General features: G+C 30.4%; 1 protein-coding gene across 1 annotated transcript in view; it reads left to right on the top strand.

The window, feature by feature from the left end:
- Positions 1-20,437, top strand: part of LOC143041861 (uncharacterized) — a 43,206-nt gene extending 22,769 nt beyond the window's left edge. Inside the window, exons 4-16 of the mRNA XM_076213978.1 lie at positions 2,552-2,620; positions 3,230-3,309; positions 3,710-3,830; positions 4,201-4,292; positions 5,649-5,775; positions 6,375-6,494; positions 8,761-8,968; positions 9,585-9,649; positions 10,279-10,392; positions 12,686-12,862; positions 15,211-15,320; positions 15,779-15,920; positions 18,758-20,437. Of these exons, the coding sequence (XP_076070093.1) occupies positions 2,552-2,620; positions 3,230-3,309; positions 3,710-3,830; positions 4,201-4,292; positions 5,649-5,775; positions 6,375-6,494; positions 8,761-8,968; positions 9,585-9,649; positions 10,279-10,392; positions 12,686-12,862; positions 15,211-15,320; positions 15,779-15,920; positions 18,758-18,990 (1,658 nt within the window). The 3' untranslated portion in view covers positions 18,991-20,437. The remainder of the gene's footprint in view (positions 1-2,551; positions 2,621-3,229; positions 3,310-3,709; positions 3,831-4,200; positions 4,293-5,648; positions 5,776-6,374; positions 6,495-8,760; positions 8,969-9,584; positions 9,650-10,278; positions 10,393-12,685; positions 12,863-15,210; positions 15,321-15,778; positions 15,921-18,757) is intronic.
- Positions 20,438-23,034: the final 2,597 nt, after the last annotated feature.

Raw genomic sequence — 23,034 nt, 5'->3', positions numbered from 1 at the left:
GTAGCATCGTGACCTTAAAGTAGACTTTCATCATGTATTAAATTCAGCTACAACGAAAGGGCATGTCTAATGTTCAAGCCAAATAAACATAAACATACAGTGTCAATACTGTATTACTGAACAGAGTTACTCTGGATAAGTTTCAAATATGAACTCATTTTATTTATTTTAGCATCTGGTATATCTTATATCATTTACAGTATAACTCATTATTGATATTTCCTCAAGAGAACGACGTATGTCTATTTTACTTTAACATGTTAACCATTTTACTGTTTATTTTGCTGTAGGTTAGATACATAATGACTTATTAACTTATCTTACGATATAACAATTCATGTTTTTCCGAAATATGTTGTATATAGAAATCACTGATCTGAAATAACCACGAAATGTTTTTAACTTTTACTTTTCGGCTCCAAGCTTTAATATTGCTCCCAGAAAAGAGTTTTTAAACCACAAATTGAATACGAACATAATCCTTTTTTCAAACAGAAACTTATCAAAGACTGTTAATTTTTTTTTAAGTATTTTCATACTTTTGAAACCTGTATAAATTATCCGTTTTGTATTTGTAATATCGGATGGATCTTTGACAGTATTTTTTGTAATAAAAGTGGTTCTATAGTCTGCTGTATGCAAATTTCTTACAATTGAATTTTACACGAAGTATTATTATTTAATTTGAACCCTAACAAACAATGTATCAATATATGAAAGATTAATCAATACATTTTTTTATAAAATCAAATCTACCAAAACAAAATGTTTAGTAATAAAAAATAAAACAAATAAACATAGGCATTGGGTATGACAGACCAATCCAGCAATACTACAGAATTAACAAACAAAAATATCAGAAGATACTAGAGGTCAACATAGCGTAGATTTTCAAGGCTTTGGACGATTTTGATATTGTATAATATATAGACTGTTGTCTAATATTGCGGACTTTATTTTTACCTGTTGATTGGGTTTTTTTTTTGTTCTGCGTTGTTTCTTTCTTTTTGATGTGTATTTCCCATTTCCTCTCATCCATAAGACAATCAAAATAAAACATTCGTGTTTCAGAACGGTATTAAAAATGTTCCTATAACTCTTAAAACAATATCACCCATCCTCTTAATCAAAGTTATGGTGTTTGGAATCATTCGCTATTATACAATTTATTTTACTTTTAGATCTTCGGAAGATTATAAATTAGCCTTTGAAATGTTCCGAATAATCTATTTCTTTAATGGAACCGGATGCAAATATCTCATCGATGAATAAACAATGGCGATATAATTTGACAAAAAATCTTTATCAATATGTCTATAATTAACGTCATATACAGAAATAGTTAATTATTCGAAAATAAAAGAAAATAATTAGGTTATAATTGTTGTTTCCAAACATTGTCATCTGTTAATTTTATTGTCACCATTTTAAAACATCTGTAACTTATTATTTTGTTCAATTTCGTATCGGTTATTGTTTATGAAATGTAATTCGTGTAATTTTATAGCTATTATGTCTCATAAATAGACAATTTACATGGTTGCATGATTCCATCTTTAGTACTAAACCAGAACCTAGTATTTTATAAGTACATGCTTAAATACCGTAAACAATATAAATCTTGTTTTTGACAATTTTAATATTTCTTTCTATTCAATATTCAATGATTAAAATTACATACGCCATTTGAAAACAAATGTTTCAAAAACAAAGTGATCCTCTAAACACCGATAAGACTTGCGTATTATCAGCACGATTGTTGTTTAATTATTATTTTAGCATTTGACATTTTCACATTTTGGGTGATTTGATGAAGTCAAATTGTGCAAATCAAATTAATTCAACAATAATTGCCAAAGAACAATTATAAGTCATGTCCACCATAAATACTATTTGAAATAAAATTCCCTTTGTTATTGACGTAATAAACACAACACTATTTTTCCTTGCAGTCAATTACCCAAAGGAAGTTACATTTACAAGGTTGCTCAATAAAATATATCATGGTATAGGATAATAAGAGAAGAATTAAAATGTTTTTCTTTTCTCTCTAAACGGACACCAACTGTTTAATGTAATTACTACGAATATACACCAGTATTTGTTTTAAAATTGGTATATTTTTCTCTTTAATTAATGGTTATTTTAAGAAAATGTAAATGACGAGTTTAATTAGTGTCCTTAACCAGATTAAAATGACACTAAAGAAATCGCATTGTAATTGCTAAAAGAGGGACGAAAGATACCTGAGGGATAGCCAAGATCACCGGAAGATAGTGAAAAAAAGTATGAGATGTGATTACCTAGCAGTCAACAACTAGTATATGACAGAACTCTCCAGGGAACATCTCCAAATATAGATTTATCGATAGAGCAGATGTATTATTGCATCAGCAAATATTCTGAAAGAAATATAAATGGATGCGAATTACTTCTTAGACGTTACCGTTCAACACGTGTCAATTATCTCTAAACAAAAGATGTATGATACTCTAAAGACAAATAAAACATTTAATATATGACATTTATTGTATTTTCTGTATTTTTATAGGATCTTGGAGAAGCACCAACGCACCAGATTTATGTGAGAATATGTATGTTGATGACTGGCCGTGGATTGGTAGGTGCAGCATTATTTTAAAGAAATTAAACCTGGTGTAAATTTTGTAATTGAGCAATCGCATCTTCTATAAACTTTAAGCAGTACTTAATTGACCCTTTTTATTATTTATTTGATTTAACTATTTATAAATATACTTTTCAATCTGGAACATAGTAAACGCCACAAGTGGTAATTATGTATTTTGAAGATGGCCTGATTTTGTAACTAATTATATAACCATGAATTGATTTAAGGCAAGATCAATATCAGTTTTCAATATGTTCTTGAGTCGCTTACGGTGTTATATTCAAAATCTAGGTTCGGTGGCCGAATGGTCTAACTAGTTGATTCCATTTTAATTGACCAGGGTTGCTATTTTTCCTATCAACGGTTAACAGTTTTATCTAGCCTGTTCGACTTCCTCCACCATCAAACACTGATCGCCACGAAAAAGCACAATAATAGTGAAAGAAGTGCGTTACACTATACAATCAGTCAAAAAATGTAAATAAATCCTACAAAATTATACTAAAATACATAGTACTGTTCAATCTTAAATAAACGTTTCAACAGTAGAATCTATCTTCATTTTACACTATATTTTCTAATATCGTTAACTTATTTTAGCTAGTTGGAATCCAGAACCAACCGTTTGTCCTGTAGCTGGTGGCTTTACATTCAGAACGAAAAGCAGACTGACTAATCAGGTACTCGTAGTCATTTGTTTTTAATTTAAATTTGTTTGGTTGTGAAAAATGTATAAAAAAGAGAAATTAGTTATCAAATCAGGCTGAAAATATTTTATAAAATATCAGAGCAATAATGCTAGAAAACAAGTTGAAACCTCCTTCCCTAAATCCCTTCCTATATTTTAATTGTTTTTCCTTCAATGATAAAAGTTGTCACTTTTACAGTTCAATGTAAAGGAACCTAAATCAGGCTACTTTGTACCAAAAATATAAACGCGTCGTATAACTGTTTGCCACATGAAAAATTAAATCTCAACACATATTGTCCATGCAATAGATGCACAAAAAATGAATAAGCAAATAATTAAAATGGTCGATATCTGTAAAGACATTTGTTGATATTGGCTTCTGTTTACAGGATGTTTGTAAAGATGATTGGCGAAGATCAAAATTAGAAATTGAATGTCTAAAAGGTGATGGCATGGATTTCTTTGCGCCTAAGGGAAGTAACTGCAATCCGTTTTTATCCCAGGGAGAATGTAAGTATTACTTATTTGTTAAGTATTAATTAAGATAACGAATTTAATCAACAACCACGACGTTTCAGAAGTAAAAGTATAAGGGTTTATTGCAATATCGCGAAGACATGGTAAAATATGGAAAATAGATGAAAAAAGTAAAAATTTACTAAAAGGGTAGTACCTACTTCATGCGAAATAACAATGCTACGTTTAACTTTTAGCCAGAGAAAAATCAAGCAACGAAAACGGTATTTATAAATTGAATGAACCCAATAACAGGTATTCCCGAAAAAAAGCGGTTCTTTGATACATAAATCTAAAAGAAATACAAAACATACAAAAGGAATATAAAATCAGCTGTTTTCATACATTTTATTTTTATTCATAGGGAAGCGTCTATATTGTCTAGGAGGATGGACATATGGGAATCATTCATTCATGATAGCAGCTGGAGATGATAACAATCATCACTTTTGTATAGTAAGTGTCCTTTAATCTTGATATTATATAACAAATATTCATGATAGTTATCAAAAGTACCAGGATTATAATTTAGTACGCCAGACGCGCGTTTCGTCTACATAAGACTCATCAGTGACGCTCATATCAAAAGAATTATAAAGCCAAACAATGAATATGCATGGAAAGATATCCAAGACAGAGATAAACATAGAAAGTCATGAAAATACTGGAAGGAAAGCATCTTTAAAGAAAAAAAGATAGATGACCTACCAAACAGGTCATGAATAAATATTTAGGCGTAATAAGCACGAGCAAAAATGGAATTATAAAGCTCATTAATTTTGCCTTGCCATAAATTGTGAATGTTCAAATCTCATAATATATTAGGAATATAAAACACACAGTAAAACACACAAAAGCTAATGATATAGCATGAACAGGAGTAAAGTCGGTTAAGTCTTAACAAAAGGGATAAATGTTTTTTTGTTTTTCATATGTGGGATTTAACATGATAAACACATCTCTAGGTGTAATACCACCATTGATTTTCCCCTATTAGTCTTTGTTAAATTTGCACTTTTCAAAAAAATGTACAGAATTTATCTTTGTTTCAAATAAAGAAATACTTGGCATGAGTAAAGTTTTATCCTGTTCAGTACTATAGAAAAAAATTCACATAACATTTCATTGCATATAAGAAAATAACCATCATTGGAAGTTAACCAATCAAATTTCTCCCTTTATTTTATCTGTGTACAAGGTTTAGTCACCATGTAACCTCAAGATTACAAAATTTTCTATAGAAATCCAAAATAAAATAATAATGGTGTTTTGAAATACCCAAGACATATGTTTATGACACAGAAATGTTTTTACTGCAGAAAAATGTAGGATTAATTACCTACAACTGTTAAATTCAAGGGCATATTTTTTAGACCTACTTTCGTATACAACCGGATGTGACGTACTATGCTTTGGTGGTATTAAACCTCTAGTTGCAGTATTGTATTACATCATGGTCTGTTTACTCGAATTACACAAATAGTTGAAGCACGATTTGTGCCTAGCAGTAGATTAAAATGTGGGTTGATGCGTGTGGCGGTTTTTTTTTTTATTATTTCAATAGTCTACTGTCCATTTTGCATCATTTTACCTTGTAGTTATTGGCTAACTAAGTGTTTTTACTTTTTATGTTAAACTGTTTTGGAACAAATAAATAAACCTGATAATTAAGTTGACATAAGATATAAACAACTAGAATTAGACTTTGATTTTGACTCATTTTTGTAATGCGTAAAATTCATTTCGACTTGTATCGTATAAATATCCTTAATATCAGTATCTCTACATTTGCTACATATTGTGTTTTTTTAGAGGTTTCCTGCAAAACCATATAAAGAATTTGTTGCATTGCTATACTTTAGTCCAATATGCCCAATACATGAAGATGGTCAACCCTCAACAGGAATAGACTATTATGAGTTACATTTAAACAGAATGGGTAAAGATCTTTGCAAATAACTTATTATGAATAAATGAACAATGCATAATTCAAGTAGCACGACAATTTTGGATGCACCAAAAATGTATATTAAGTGGAATTCTTATTTTCTGAGAAGTCATTAACAATATACTTACATATCAACACATTTGATTATCATCAAATATATATGGCAGAGGCAATGTGAAGTAAATATAGTCCACTGTAGTTTATCTCTGTTAAAATATCATAAATCAATGAAAAAGACAAAACTATAAAAGAAAAACAAAAAAAGAAGAAATAACTTGAACTACAATAGAGAAGAAATTAGACAGAACAAAAACATTAGTAGTTTACCGATACTTGAAAGTAGCAAATGCTATTAGAATATAGAACCCAAGGCCAAAATGACATGCAAGTCACATAAACGTCAAAATTTGCGCTTCGGTCAACTAAAAACTGTAAAAAAAAAATTAACGATTCGTTTTACAAAGTATTTGTATGTATGACACCTTCAAAATGTCAATGTCGCTTCACTAATATTCTAAAATAAACCATTCCAGTTGGATAAAAGAATAAAAGTTCACAACATAGAATTACTCTATTTATTCTATATGTAGATCGAGACGAATGTGAGGACGAGAATGAAAAGTTTTGCCAAAACCATGCCCAGAAAGGAATGTGTGAAAAATCAAATAACCGATATCTTCCGCACTGCAGAAAAACATGTGGTCTCTGTAGTAAGTAACTTTAATTAGTTTGACTGTCCCTCTGGTATCTTTCGTCCATCTTCTTTAATTAGTATAACTTTTACAGATGACATAAAGCAAACATAGTCATCAGTTACCAGGCTATATTTTTAACGCCATATGTTCGTTTAGTTTTCTTATAGACTCATCAGTGACGCTTTATTCGAAAAATTTTACAAGAAGAACACGATTTTAGAAATTCATAACGACTTGACATAATATAGATATAGTATTCACCTACTGGGGTACAAAGTCCATAACATACTTATAATTTGAAGTCTTGAAAGCAGTTGATTTATCTGTACCTTATCAATGATAATTCATGTTAACACAGAAATGCTGACTACAGGGCTCGTAATACACATTGAAAGGAAACTGTGTCATACACGCATTGGTTTTAACAAAATCGCAACAAAGATCCACGCTTTATCCTATAGTTTTGTACGCCAGACGTACGTAACGTCTAAAAAGATCTACAAAAATGTACGAGTAACGTTTGATTGTAGATTGATATTTATAAGTTGTAGTTAAATTTGTTTAGTTTGTCTGGAAATATCTCGTTTGTTAAGTTGAAGTTGCTGGAGTAGGTTAAATTACTAGGGTTAATACGATCGCACTTAAATGCTATTATGTTTTTGTACTAAAATATATTAAAATAACGTTAAATATTACATCACTATTGAAAAAAAGAGAAAAAGAGATTATAACAAGTGAAATTTCACTCAAAAGAAGACATGTCAAGGCTGCAGTTGATACCAAATAAGGGGTCATCCATAATTGTCAACCATTTTCCAAAGTTTACAAAACGTACACTTTTTCAGACCCCCCACCCTCCCTCAAAAAGTGTACATCAACCATTTTCAGATTTCAAGAGAAGAATCCGTCATTCTTAATAAAAAGAAGATCCTGTCTATTATATTTTAGTTTAATATAGAAATTTGCATTGAAAAAAAACTAAAACATATCTGACTGTTTTATTTGATGACATCTATCTGTGATGCTTGTGTTTTGTCAGAATAAAGAGTACAAAGATTAGTGTTTCCCGTATCACACAGTGGGAACTTGATGATGGTAACTCTAATCAAAAAAGGCACCTAGAGCATGCAAAAGATTAACAAAAGGGCACATAAATTATGCTTAGAATCAAAGATAGGGAAATACATGGTTATATTGCATTTGTAAAGTATGGACTGACAGTTGTTGATGGAATCAGAGTTCAAGACAGCAATCAATAACAGTGTAATGTTTTAAAAACATTTTGAGTTTTTAAATTTCCCGCCTGTATTTCTATTTAAAAGGTCCCTGTAAATATACCATTCATGGCACTATTATCGTTTATGTATATATACTGTAACGTGTACATATATTGGATATTTTTTAAGTTAAGGTTAAACGTCATATGGAGGTGCTCCTAATTAAAAGAAGCTTATACTAAGAAAAATAAGTTTACTTCCGGTTTACTGGTTTACTATTTTGGAATGCATTACAAGGAAATTAATCGAAGGACCAGTTTAAAATCTTTTCACAAAATGGCGTCTTGTCAAAATCAAAACATTCAAAGAATTTAGTGTTTCCATCAATTTTGTTTATTAAACAGAGTAAAACGATATCGATCAATAATAAAGCAGGTGAAATTGACAATCGGGGGTACTGAGAAATGCTTGCAAACTTTTTGTTTAAATAATTTTACTAGTTCACATTTTTGAAAGATTTAGTTTTCATATGATATGATCTTTTAATCGTTCAATCCCGATTGAGTAGAATTATGATATCGAAATCAATATCATCAAGTGAAAATAATAACGACTTTCTCACGGAAACGATATAAATTCCGGAAATAAAAAAAAAGCGTACGGTAAAAATGTTGATTTTTTAACCCCCTCCCCCAAGTGTACGTTTTGTACACTTTGGAAAATGGTTGACAATTATGGATGACCCCTAACCTTGATGGTACTTTTATTTTATAACAGTTATATATGCTATATGATTGAGCACGCAGCTGTTAAATTCACGTAATATTCTCTTTGTATATACGTTCATATAGCACACGATATTTTATAATATTTACTTAAGACATTGTTGAATGCCGTCTTTGGTCTCTAGTGGATCTTAATCACATAGGCAATAATACCACATCTCCCTTTCTGCTAAAAAAAAATATACTTGTCTTCTATAAGCATTGATATGTTAGAAGGTGTTTTGTATAAAAGCAAACATTTTTTTAAAGTTTTATCATCGTAATTTTAACTTTTTGCAGATAACAAAGAACATTTCTGGACAGAGGTCTCATTCAGTGAGCTCGTTCGAGGAAAGTGGTTGTTGTTTGAAAACAATAAGGAAGAAAAAGTGGTGATAAATCGGACTCATATTTATTTCTCAAACCTTGGACATTTTGTATGTTTAGAACGAGTATCTCTCCCTGCACAGTACCTATATAAACTAGTATCCAACTTTAATAATGGCTGGTAACTTTTTCATGTAGCTTATGTGATCTCAAAAAAGATAACTGAAAATTCAGAAATTATATGCGTGTATGTAATTTTGCGATTCTTGAAGAAAAAAATGAGATTATTGATTTTAATTTCTGTAACTTCTGCATCAAATTGATATAAAAATATAAAAATATCTAATGCGAGATAATTGCGTTGCACTATTTTCGTGATGAATAAAACATCTCAAAAATTTTGGCATTTACAACTATTAATTGATAATGATAATTTAAGAAATTAATCTGGCTTTGGGCAAGCAGGGGGATAGAATAGCCTTCGTTAAATCACTGAATATCTCTTCTTGTATATCTCGCTAGAGTTATGACATGGTACGTTTATTGCTGTTTTATATATAACTTTACTTAAGTTTACTTTGACAAGGACAAGACAATAACACAAGTTTCAAACAAAATGTTGCCCTGCGTTCCGAATTCATTTAACTCGATAAAAGCATGTTTTTGTATTTTAAATACATGCAACTAAAAGGCTCATTTGAACTTTCTTGTAATTTCATAATCAGACAAATTAGAACTCTTATATTTCATTTTTCATGGGAAAGAGCAAAGTGCTTCCAAAAATATTTTTATTTCAGCTCAACGAGATACACTTGCATTGAATTGAAACGTCCTCATAACAACATTCTCCAGTTCCGATTAGGTTGGTATAATTCATCACTAAATCTATGAATATTTGTCATCATGTTATAGTTTGTTATTCTTTAAACAATGCCTAATGAAAAATATAATTACATATATACTAAGCATATGATTTGATAAAACTAAATTGCCTTTCATCTACATCTGTTCGTAGTTATGTTTTGGAAGTCTGTTTGTATTATCACTATCTATCTGTTATGGGTTAAATATTCCAGATGTAAATTGAAAAATTGAATATTATATGAACCATTCATATCATTTTACATTATTGCAAACATTATCTAGTGAACATATAACCAACCATGCAGATAACGGTTGATAAAAATAAGAAGATGTAGTATAAGTGCCAATGAGACAACTCTCAACCTGAGTCACACTGTCTAAAAAGTAAACCATTATAAGTTGAAATAAGGTCTTCAATTAAAATCTATAATGGTTTACTTTTATAAATTGTTATTTGGATGGAGAGTTGTTTCATTGACACTCATACCACATCTTCCTATATCCTTCTGCACAATGAACAGCAAGTCTGTATGTCTGTATACTCCTATGTCTGCACCATTACAAACATATCAAAAATGAACATTTATTTTCACACTAATGACCATTTGCACATATGTTTTTATAAAGGTCGCAGTTTTCGAGAGGATAAAAATCATATTGAGATGTGCAATTTCAAAAAGGACACATATTCAGATAGAATCAAAAGCAGATATAGGAGTCCACAAAGGAGAAATCTGTTACGTAAGTATTATAAATGGACCTACACAAAACGCTCCGAGAGGTACTAAAAAAAAGAAACTGATTCCTTCTTTGCATTACATCTATCTTTAAAAACATAGTACGTACATAAAAATAATAATAGATCTGCTATAAACTTGGATATCAAGACATGAGATAACGAAAAGATTGTACACTCCATTAAATATGTACATATTCTGTTTTGTGTCTGGAGAAAATAGTTTTGCTGTATGTTTTAATTTGCCTGCACCGAAAGTAAGATTAAGCATCGAAAAATCGTACCGGTCTATTTATTCAGGATGGCGACAATAACACTTATGCAGTGTCGATTTTAGTTGTAATTTTTCCTGACTTGTTGGAACGTTTTTTTGTGTAAGGAATATCATAATCCTTTCATTGAAATACATATGGTATAAACATGCAAGAGCGTAACGTTTAAACAGAGATATATAAACGCTATGCGATAAAATAGATGGTATCTGTCTATTTAAAAATTAAACATTGACCAATTGAAAAAAAAAATCCTCATGTTGGTAATAGGTTCTAGTCTGATATCGGTCATGTTTTCATACTATCTTCTATAATTAACTAGGTATGCAAATTTCATTTGCATCAATTTCACGTGAATTTCACCTCAACACTTATATGTGAAACTCACGTGAAATGCACCTGAAGATCACCTGAGCAAATTTTGCCTGTGTAATGTGTAAATCCACTCTTGATATAATGCTTCAGTGTGGTTTGTATACATTTTATAATGGTTAAGAATTGAATAAGGACGTAAGTTAAGTGGTGGAAAACAATGAGGATGAGAGAAGTCATCAGTAATAAACATTTACGAATTTTATTACGAATCGTTTGATCATTTAAAAAGACATGCTTATCTTCAAATAGCATATATCAAGCATCACCAATACGGATTGTTTTAAGAGTTTGTATATGTTAACCGTTTTAACATTTCTAAAAAGTAAAATAACAAAAAAAAAAAACTCCAAGGAAAATTCAAAATGAAAAGTCTGTAATCGAATGGCAAAACCAAAAACTTACTCACATCAAATAAATGAGTGACAATTGTTATATTCATGACTTTGTACAGACATTTGCTGATGTATAAAATGATGGATTAAACCTTGAAATTAGACATATTGTATGATTCTCTCTATGTTACCATCTGTTAGAATGTTAAGCTAAACAGATATTCAAATAGTAACCATAATAAAGTGATTTTTACTCAGCATTTACAAATGTTGTATGAATGTTTCATCAAGATTTTGTTTTTGTACTAGATCAACTGGTGGTACAAAATACAAACCTTTGTTATGTTTCAGTTATCACAATATCAACATTTTGTAGATTTATTTAATTAAAAATATTTATTTCAAAGATTTGAAAGTCATAACGCAACAACAAACAGTGCTATTTTGTAACTAGACGCTCAATATTATCTTTTTTTTTTAAATCTTACCTTTAAATCTACTCTAATGACGTTCAATATTAATCTATGCGCTTCCTTTGTTTGATTGTAGAGCCCTCATCATTTACTAAACGTTAAAACGATTGTTATAAATGAATATGTTGAATAGATCTAGTTATAATATCTAATATGTCCTAATAACATTAAGAAAACACATAGCTTTATGGCCAAGATAGCCGAGAATAAGGTAACATGAAGCCGAAGTAGATAATGTGTTTTCGTTCAGCAGCAATCTGTGTTATCACCTCTTAACTTTCATGCATGAATTATTCAGAATTTACCATAATAATTATTTTTAAAATTAATTTAGGTCTTACCTTTTTAATGGCAAAAACGAGAGGGTAATTCAAAAAAAAATGGCTAGGCCGTGATGTAGAATAGTTTTATAACCTATTATTACGTTAGTTGCAATGAATTACATTGATTTCCCAGTGAATTATTACTAATCGAAGAATTCAAATAGAGAAAAATATTCAACGAGTGAACGAACAACGCATTAATTTACATTTGCCAAAGTAGTAAAACGAATAACTAATCAAAGAATTCAAATATCGAAAAATATTCAACTCGTGATCGAACAACACTGATAATTAACTCATGCGCTGCGAGCATTCGTGATTTAATGTGTTGTTCGTTCACTCGTTGAATATTTTTCTCTATTTGAATTCTTCGATTAGTTATTCTATAAGTATTCAGTCAAATTGAAAAAAATCCTATATTTCAACATGAAGTTTATCAGTTATCAACAGCTGTAAACAAAATCTTTGTTTTCTGGGATGCATAAGGAAAAAACTGTAAATCACAATTTATTTTTATTATCAGGAGAGGGAGAGCTTTGGGAGTCACCATGTGGTCTTTCTGGAACTATTCCATTTGAAGCTGTTCTAGGAGGTCACAAATGTACAGGCAACGTTTCAGATTGGAATGCCATCACATGTACATATAATACACACGTACAGATAACTTCAAACAACTGCATTGGAGTTAAAACAGAAAGTAGTGAGTGTTTATAAAATTTAATCCTGGTATCTATGATGGGTTCATTTATCATAATATAACTACCCGATGGTGTAATAAAAAGTAAATTTAAATAAACATTTTAGGAAGATATATGACACCATACAAGCGAAATTACAATGCACCTTATTTCTCAGAATTAACATTAAATAAACAGTATACATAAGAAGGAAATTTGAATGTTAATCAATTAATAGTAATGAGTTGTCTTTCTTCAAATAAAAATCTGATCATATATTCTTGAACGAAAATCCTAATATATGGAATACGCACAATATTACTCGGAATTTATATATGAACTATTAGCTTATGCCGTACAAGACTAACATATACATGCAATATTCACAAGATCATATTTAAAGTATGTCTTCGTTTCATATGAAAGATACATGTATTTCTTGTAACGGGTTGGTCTGTCTTCCGTCAATATGTTTTGAAAGCACACTCCTATATTCATATACTGCTTAGCATTGCAAATTGGTAAAGAAAAGGTAATTATGTATAAATTAAGAGTATTTTATAATAATGCAATGCATAATAACTATACAAAGGACTTAAAAAAATGAAAACAACACGTTTAATAATGTTTTGCGTCCGAAGCGCTTTTCTGGATTTGCCTTCATCAGGAACGCTCAAAGCCAAACAGTTGAAATCTGAAGATGTATAAGTACCGAATCCGTTGAAGAGCTATATGTCAAAAATACCTAAAATCAATAGCCAAAGTTCATCTAAAGCCAACTTTGCCTGAGGGAGCTGAAACTTTGGTTTCTTAATTATCTATAAATTTATAAACGGACAATTTTACTAAAGTTTGTTAAATCATGTCAGTACCGAAATACTGACTACTGAGCTGATGATACCCTCGGGGACTGATAGTCCACCAGCAGAGGTATCGACCAAGTGATGTAAAAAAATGAAAACAACACATTTAATAATTTCTTTCGTCCGCAGCACTTTTCTGGATTTACCTTCATCAGGAACGCTCAAAGCTAGACCGTTGAAATCCGAAGATGTATAAGTACTGAAACCTTTGAAGAGTTATATGTCAAAAATACCTTAAATAAATAGCCAAATTCATCTAAAAAGTAAAATCACAAAAATACTGAACTCCAAGGCAAATTCAAAAAGGAAAGTCCCCAATCAAATGGCAAGTTCAAACACATCCAACGAATGGATAACAACTCTCATATTCCTGACTTGGTACAGGCATTTTCTTATTTAAAAAAACGGTGGATTAAACCTGGTTTTATAGCTAGCTAAACCTCTCACTTGTATGACAGTCGCATTAAAATCCATTATATTGTCACCGATGTGTGAAAATCCAACTTTACCTGAGGGAGTTGAAACTTAAGTTTCTAAATAATTTATGAATTTATAAACGGACAATTTTACTAAAGTTTGTTAAATCATACTCGAAAACTCAATCTCGTAAATCTGATTAAACTAGTCCGTGCCTTCATTGAAAGTTTGGTGTGCTCTATTACTACGTTAAGATTACATCGAAACTGAAAATCATATGAAACCGCAAATTAAAAAAAAATGATGCATATGTTGTTTTTTTTATAACTAAATAAATAGTTTACACTATAACTTATGTACCCATACCTTTTCTAAGATTTTTGTTTAATTTGTCCACATTAAGAAGAAGTTTACTTTCCAGGAAGCAATTCGCCGAAATATTTTCCGTATGCAAGTGACCATAGCGTTACCCTCCTCGTAAAATCCGGTGATCGCAATACGCATGGATCTGTCATTGAAATGAATTATTATATGATTGTACATGTTATACACGTGCTCAATATCCATGCTTGTTTGTTGATTATTTACCATAAGGTGACAATCGTTAAACTACGGCTTCAAAACACGGCAATTAATTAGCTGCTATATTTGTTAAATCATAACAGACAGAGACAAACAAAATTGACGTTTACACGATATTTTTGCGTAAGAAATGGTAAAATCGTGCACAGAAGTTTATTATATATACATTCATTGGTTTAAGAATTAAATAATAAGCATTATGTTTCACCAGTCACTCGTTTCATTTGACTTTAATTGATTGAATCATCCCTTTTTAATGAGCATAATATATAAGTAAAAGGTATAAATAAAGAACATTCCTAATGCAGAATTTCTAAAGGTTTATTGGAATAAAGCCATAAAAAAGATGTATAAAATTGGTGGTTTTCAGCTGGTTTTAGTTTTTTGGTCGGGTTGATGTCTCTTCGACACTTTCATAGTACATGCTCAATTTTGTTTTATGAGATATGACTCACAAATACCTTTGTACATTATTACTATTATGTCTGAAATTAATATTATTATTTCAGAATATAAATGTTTAGCTTTCCTAAATGATGAATTTGATTTGTCAGAAAAAATGTCCACTCAAATGATACTGACACAAGCAATGGATGGATCAAATGAATTCATATGCTGGGTAAGTTGTATAGTAAAATTTAGTACACAGTCACAGTTTAATAAATACATAAAAATTCAATTTTCACTATACCATGTATACCGTGCTTCAGCTATATTTGTATTGATGATATTAAAGACATTTAAGGAGGCATTGTATGCCAAATTCATACTCACGGATTCGACTCTAATTCTCATTTTTTATTTATTACAACTGCAGATTGTCCATTCTGAAAATGACAATGTCTCCATAGTTTATTTATATTGATGATTCACAACATGCAAAAAAGGAAGAAAATGCCAACGGCTCCATAAAAAATCCACGAACTTCTTGAGACCCGAAGAAAGGCTCAAGCGTTCAAAAGAATAAGTCATTTCAGTTCCACCAATGTCAATGTGAAAATTAACCAACAGTATTATATGGAAATCTGCAGCTTCGGAAAATTTAATTCATAAACAAGATGTTATTTGTTTTTACAGGTGGTTACTACTTTTCCTGGTGATGATTTCGAATATCCTGAGACAAGGATTTATAAAATGCCAAATTTACAATGTTCTTCCTTTGAATATGTCAACCAACACCTCATCAAGAATAAACACAATTACTTTCACTTGTTATATGGTAAGGAAGATATAAAAAAATCATACTTTTCAAATATATGTGTAGGACTCTAAAGTGCGATGGTACTCTAAAGTGCAATGGTCACGCTAAAGTGCGATGGTCTACGCTAAAGTACGATGGTGTATCACGCTAAAGTGCGATGGCTGTTTGTTCGCTAAAATACGATGGTTTATCACGCTCAAGTACGATGGACTAAAATTGTAATGTTAAAGGGCTTAAAGTATTAAAGAACACGGATTTAAAAAAATAGTCTTCTTGCGAAAGCTAGTACAAGGTTTTATGACATATTTGAATGGCTTTATAATTACCGGTATTACCAATGTTATTTCAACTGATCGGGCGGAGCTTACGTTTTAATTTGCATTAGGACAGTCTATTTGAAGATGTGTGTGATAAGGATGATTGCCGTTATTATTATTGTTGATTTCTAATCACCTATCAGGGTCATCAAAGGAATTTACAAAAGAATGACTGGACACTTCATTGATGAGTTTATCCTAAAACGCCTATCAATAGGTGGACTGGTTTATTATGAGCGAACCGGTTAAACCCCGCCCAGTCAAGTGAAATAAATCGAGTAATAGTCTTAAGTGACCACGTAATTATTGCTAAAATGGTAATTTAGGTGTGACAAAAATCTATATATCCTGTATATGTTTTTTTTTAATTCAGGCTGGTATCACATATTTGGATAATTGGTGTAGCTTGCCGTTCACACACTCTATCACTAATGTGAACATCTCCTCTCAAAGTCGTCATTGTAAATTACAAATATTAAATTCGTTCTAATTTTTAGCAGACAATTTATGATTTACGCATGGAAACATGACGTACCTTTATTTTACCGTCTTTACTTTTCATTAAAATCAATATTTGAACGAGGACGGCAAAGTAAACTACAACATAAACAATGATTTCAATGTATCCGTTCGCTTCAAATAGAAACAGGATAAAGGATATTTATAAATAAATGCGTATACTTTTGTATCTGTATAGTAAGATGGTCGACTGCAGGACAAAAATCCTTCTTATAGCACCGAAAAAATCCACATTTCCTTCAGCCGACAAAACACAGTTATCATGTTTAAATTGAGTATTAAAGTCATGGACATTCGCTTTAAAGTTGTTAATCAAATATTCTGCATTTATCTTTCGGCATGTTCATTTTTTGTTTGTATAAAAGTTTGTTCACGTCATAATCCATAGTATGTTTATTACGTTTATACTTTCGCGGACCATCGCACTTTAGCGTGTGTAGGCATCGTACTTTAGCGTAGACCATCGCACTTTAGCGTGACCATCGTACTTTAGCGTCCCCATCGCACTTTAGAGTCCTACATATGAAAGCATGATTGTTTTAAAATGTTAATTGTCTACTAGTCATTACACGACTATGATTATACATAATGGTTTTTTTTCAATAATAAACTCGTTAGCAATGAAGGTTATATTAGTTCAAGGGATGTCATATCGTCCTTCAAGTATGAATCACAGGTTATACATTTCTTTTTAGAAAGGATCAAAATCTTATTCGCAATAGGAAATACATGTGTCGTCAGTTTATTCAAGATTATCATTCCCTCTGTGTATATACTAGTTTTAAAGTAAAAAATCAGATTCATAGTCACCGAATTTCGGTTTGAAAAATTGATGGATACTGTGGATATTTTCAGATATTTTTTTTAAATTTTGAGACCGAAAAATACCAAAAAGGTGTTCTAAGGCATTAAAAGAAAAAACTCTGACAACGTCATGACAAAAAAGTTAATAAATTGTTTTTTGATTTGATAAAATTCGCATTTATTGCTTATGAAATAAGTTGTAAGTGCTCGCAAAACGTTTTGTGTTCACACTTGCTGACAAAGTAACTTGTAACTTGTATTGCATAACTTCCTCCAATAAAGGAGCACCTCAATCAATGAGTATTCCACCACCAGTTCGAAAGTACATATATCTTGATCTTTAAAATATAAAAGTCACACAGGTAGATATCTATCATCATTAAAAGGAATATTTAAAATGTTTTGTATATACACATGTATCGGCATAAAAATATGAGCTAGTTCAACGTCATTAAATTCAAAGGCGTCAGCATACTGTGGTTTGGAAATAACACGTCACAGTAGATTTAGAAGTTTCAGAAATGAAAGTATAAAGTTAACCTCAATTCAATGATGTTCACGGAAAGTTAAATAGAGGAATTTTGGGTTTTTATGAGGAACTAATGAGTCAAGCCCTTTTAAACTGAGCTTTTTAGTTTACTTTTATGTTTTGTTGTTGCAAAACTGTCTAATGTACGCCAAGTTGGAGTGCCTACTGTTTAACCCAGTCGCATTCTTAACGTTCATGTTCAAAAGCTGGTCTGATTTTCGCTGAATTTCGTAGGTTGTGTGTCATCTTTGTTGAAATAGCATTAACCAGGCTGTTGATTCTTTTTGTTTAATTTCATATTTGTCATGCTGTATATAGTTAGCTATAGATAGTCGACTCTTTGGCAGTACTATCTTATCTCCTCATATCAATATAACTTCAGATTTGAAACCTGTAAAACACTGTCCTTTAATCATAACAAATCATGTATTACTCACAACGAAAATAACACTATCTATTGTATGTGCCCCAAGCACTTTTCTGTATCAACTTAAACCAGGAACGCTCAATGCAAAAAATTTGAAAGTCATTCGGATTTAGTCATCAACGACGAATTTAAGAGAGGTTCTGATATTATATCTACTGCATAATTGTTTTTTGGCAGCGTCGGTGATAGATCATGATTGTGTTTATATATAAGCATATTACTTGCAAGGTATTTTATAGTTTATATATTTCTATTTTAGAAAAAAAGTCTAAGGCAACAGTTTGCGAACCAGCAATTAATCCTACCCTATCAAGACCTCAAAATGATGAAAACATAACTTACAGAGTAATAGAACAACCTGTGCCATCGTCTAAGACTATCAAAATAACAGTCAAACCGTCAATATCTTCTCTATCTCATAGTGCTTCATTTCACAGTTATAAAATATATTTACAATGTATTACTGTTTTCATTTTCCTATTCATATTGTAAATAATTTGTATCAATATAAAACGCGTTCGAAAACACTCAATTCGTTCAATGTTGAAGGTGCAATGTTTGAGTATAGCTAAAACGAGTGATGAAGTGGATCTAGTTTTACAAGACTATATTGTGAGGTTATACGTTATACCATTATTATTTAATATTTACCGACAGTATAAAGATGTGTTCCAGAGTGTTATATGTATAATAGTAATTAATTAGACGAAGAAGATATGACAAAAAAAACGTTAATTGATATACGTCTGAAATTGTTTATATGAGAAGACCGAAGTTGTTATCAATATTCATTTTATACGATTGAGACCAAATGCTTTGTATTAATGTAAATAATATGTGTATAGATAGTATATTTCGTATAATACAAAATTCATAAACGTTTGTTACCAATATTATATACTAAGTAGTTAAGTTCTAGTGATAATATCGCAAGTTATATTGACATCAGTCTTTCATCTTGTCAAACACAATGACTAGAAGATTTTAAAAGAGTATTATTTATAAATGGTCCGTTGATTATTCGAATTTTTAAGTTTTGTTGTTGTATTTAGACATTTTACACTTGGAACAATTTCAGTTCAAGATGAAGATGTGATTTTGTTATTGTATTTATGAAATATAACTTACTGTTATCTTTAGGAAATTGTATGTTATAGGAAATTAGGAAGTGTGTAAAACGATTTTTCTCTACTCGAGATATTTTCAAATTTAAAATAGAAATGTCGAAGGAGGAGGAATATCGTACTTCACAAAATATGTGGAAGAATCTGTTCCTCTTATGATTGTTAAACTATATGCAGACAAACTTGTACCTTCCTTTTTAATGATCTGCAAACATAAATTGTTCTTACCATGTAAAGTCATTAGACATAGTCGTCTTTATTCGTGATGTTATAATAGGTATCTTTATAGTAGAAATATTTTTTGAAGTAGTAAAATGTCAAATAATAAAACATGCACGTTATAAAGTTTCGTAATCAACCTCACATCAAAGTTATTTTGTTAAAGATCCCCATTGAAAATAACTTTAAGGAAATATTATAGGTTAAAATGTTTCGAATTTTTGAAGTTACTTCGCTTTGTATTTGTTTTGTATGAAGTTGGTCTTATTTTCCAAATATACTTTTAGAGATATGCAATAGCCGGATGAATGTTTTAAATTCCAGCATAATGAGCATGGTAATTTCTTATGGATTGATTGATGGCATGATTTGAATCATCTTCAAATCCGATATTGTTTTGATATTATTATTTTTTTTTATACAGAAGACTTCACCATTCCATTTATTATAGAAGAATATTGCATCGCTAATCGCATGTACTTGATAATACGTAAATACAACTATGGATAAACAGTTCTTTAATTCATACAATAGTGTGTTTTTATAATTTGTAATTAACAGATGATGCAATAAAGTTGCTGTTTTTTGTTACTGACGTTACTGATGTTTATTTTTTTTCAATATAACATTAAATTGACAAACTTCGCTATAGGTTGCATTTCTGTAAACATCGACAATGGAATTTCCCTTAAGAACTCCTATTACGGCTAAAACTGTACCTTTTTTACTATGAATACAAAAATATCTCAGAGAATAGAAAGTTAATATGCACTACTATTCAAAGGTCTAACTATAGGGCTCTGCGGCATATTTTCAACGTTTATATGTCCCAAACTTCTTACAGCTTAAACTAACAATAAATTTCTTAACTAGCCCTACTTTGATTTTGGGATAACTTAGAATTACAATATGACCAATATACATATGTATATTTACTAATAACATTCTCAAGTAATGTCTCTATGAGATGAAACATAAAGATCATGACGGTGAACCAGTACGTAAACAAACTTAATTATATATGAACAACCTTTAAGTTTAAAACTTTCTACGAAGGAAAGTTATTTTCTCCGGGCACTCTGGCTATCTTCTTCAATAAAAAAATAAAATCCGATTGCCACAATAAATTAATCAATCAATCAAATGGTACCTGATTTTTGTTTAAAAGTTCTTACTTTAAAGCTTTTTTTCTGTCGATTTATGGACATTTCAATTTTCAAAATACATTTCAATTAAGTATTTTCAAATTTACTAAAGAGACACACACAACATCAGTTCATATTTATTTGAAAGAACGGAAAAAGAAAACAAAGATATGAAGAGATGAAATTATTCGTAATAAGTTACTTACGGGTTCCATATCGTAAATACTGCAGTTTGACCTGTTCGTCTATCAGTCAGCAAATAAAGTATTTGTCGGACATCTATAAAGATTTCGCGGAGTTGTTAAGAAAGATAGATGTTTATATCCTTTTATAGTGAGAATTGATCAATTCATTATCATATTGAATCCAATTTTTTACTAGGAACTTCATAATCCTACTGATTTCCAATTTGTATGTAACATATATACCGCTAAGAAGTTAGTGATGCGTACTGATTGTTCTACCGTTTGTCCGCTCTCACTATCTTTCCACAATAAGTTCTCAAATATTAAATAGTTTTCTATACATTATCTTGTTTATGTTATGCAACTGATACTTTATTGTTTTTATGGTCTGAATGACTTTTGGAATTATTATGACTATTGCTTCATCTTAATCCTAAATCATTTGATATTCATATACACAGTTATTTAATGTGTTTACCTCTGTTTAATAGGTTTTTTTTCATAGAATGCGAGTAAAACAAAATCCGGTTTACATTCAAAACAGAGGGAAACACATGAACTTCAAGAGCAACAGAAACACTAATTAGCAACAAAAACAAACGGCAACATACAGAGACAAGGACAAATAACAACTGTTATATTCCTGACTTGGTACAGTACATTTTAAGAAAAACGATGGATTGAACCTGGTTTAAAAGCTAACCTTCCGTTTGTATGGCAATGATACACATACCTCTTAAATGACAACATTACTTGACAGAAATACAATACCAATGAACGCAAGAACCCTAATAACAGAGACATGCATAAACAAAATGCAATAGAATTTTACACATGTAAACTGCAGAATAACAACGAACACCTCCAATGAATGAACGACAGTACATATGTACATCACAAACGAAATAAAAACTATATTATCAATGACAAACTTGTTTTATTCGTAGACATGCATAAGAATAAAAAAAAATGAGATTGAATTTGTAAAGGTGGTATTTTATGTTAATTCTAACCATATGCATGACAAGACCATTAAAATGAAATTGTGTTTGACCATGTCGCTTTTTCTTTTCAATTCTTATTGCGTATAAACTAAACATTATTGTGCATATATTTGCTTTTAACTTAACATCATATGAACGAAAAAGCTGAATTTATCTTCCTTTTTTTTTTAAATTATTCAAAGTTTTATTGCACTTTTGCTGATTTTATCTTATCTTTTTCATACATATAGAAAATAAAGATCAAATAACTGTAATATAAAGCAAAATCATGTAAGACCTAAGCCACGAGAGCATAAATACGAAGAAACAGTTGCAGCTATATATAAAAAAAGAAACCTTAAATTGAATAGCCGAATTCTTCTAAGGTTAATGTTAAATTAACTAAGGAAAATAGAACTTGGGTTTCTTATGATAAAAACAAGAAGAAGTGGTGTGATTGCAAATGAGACAACTCTCCACAAGAGACCAAAATGACACAGAAATCAACAACTATAAGTCACCATACGACCTTCAACAATGAGCAAAGCCTATACCGCATAGTCAGATATAAAATGCCCCGAAATACCAATAACACAATTCAAACGAATTTATTAAGCTATATATACGCCTGGTTTTCTTATCTTAATACAGTTATCTATACCATAAACGTTCATTACAATATTTTAGAAATGAACAAAGTTTTTAAGTGTTTGTTATTTTTGGGTTTTATGTTAACATGCAGTGTGGCTGAATATGAGTGTCGTCTTTTACTGACTGATTCTACAATGATTCAGGAGCAGCTAGCACAAATGCAAAATACCATAGCTTTCCTGAATCAAACTGTAACCAATTAGCACCAAAATGGTAGCGCAACTGACTT

This window comes from Mytilus galloprovincialis, chromosome 8, assembly GCF_965363235.1.
Source record: "Mytilus galloprovincialis chromosome 8, xbMytGall1.hap1.1, whole genome shotgun sequence".
Lineage (NCBI taxonomy): Eukaryota > Metazoa > Mollusca > Bivalvia > Mytilida > Mytilidae > Mytilus > Mytilus galloprovincialis.
The sequence above is the reverse complement of the archived record's forward strand: the minus strand, read 5'-3'. Positions and strand labels throughout refer to the sequence as shown.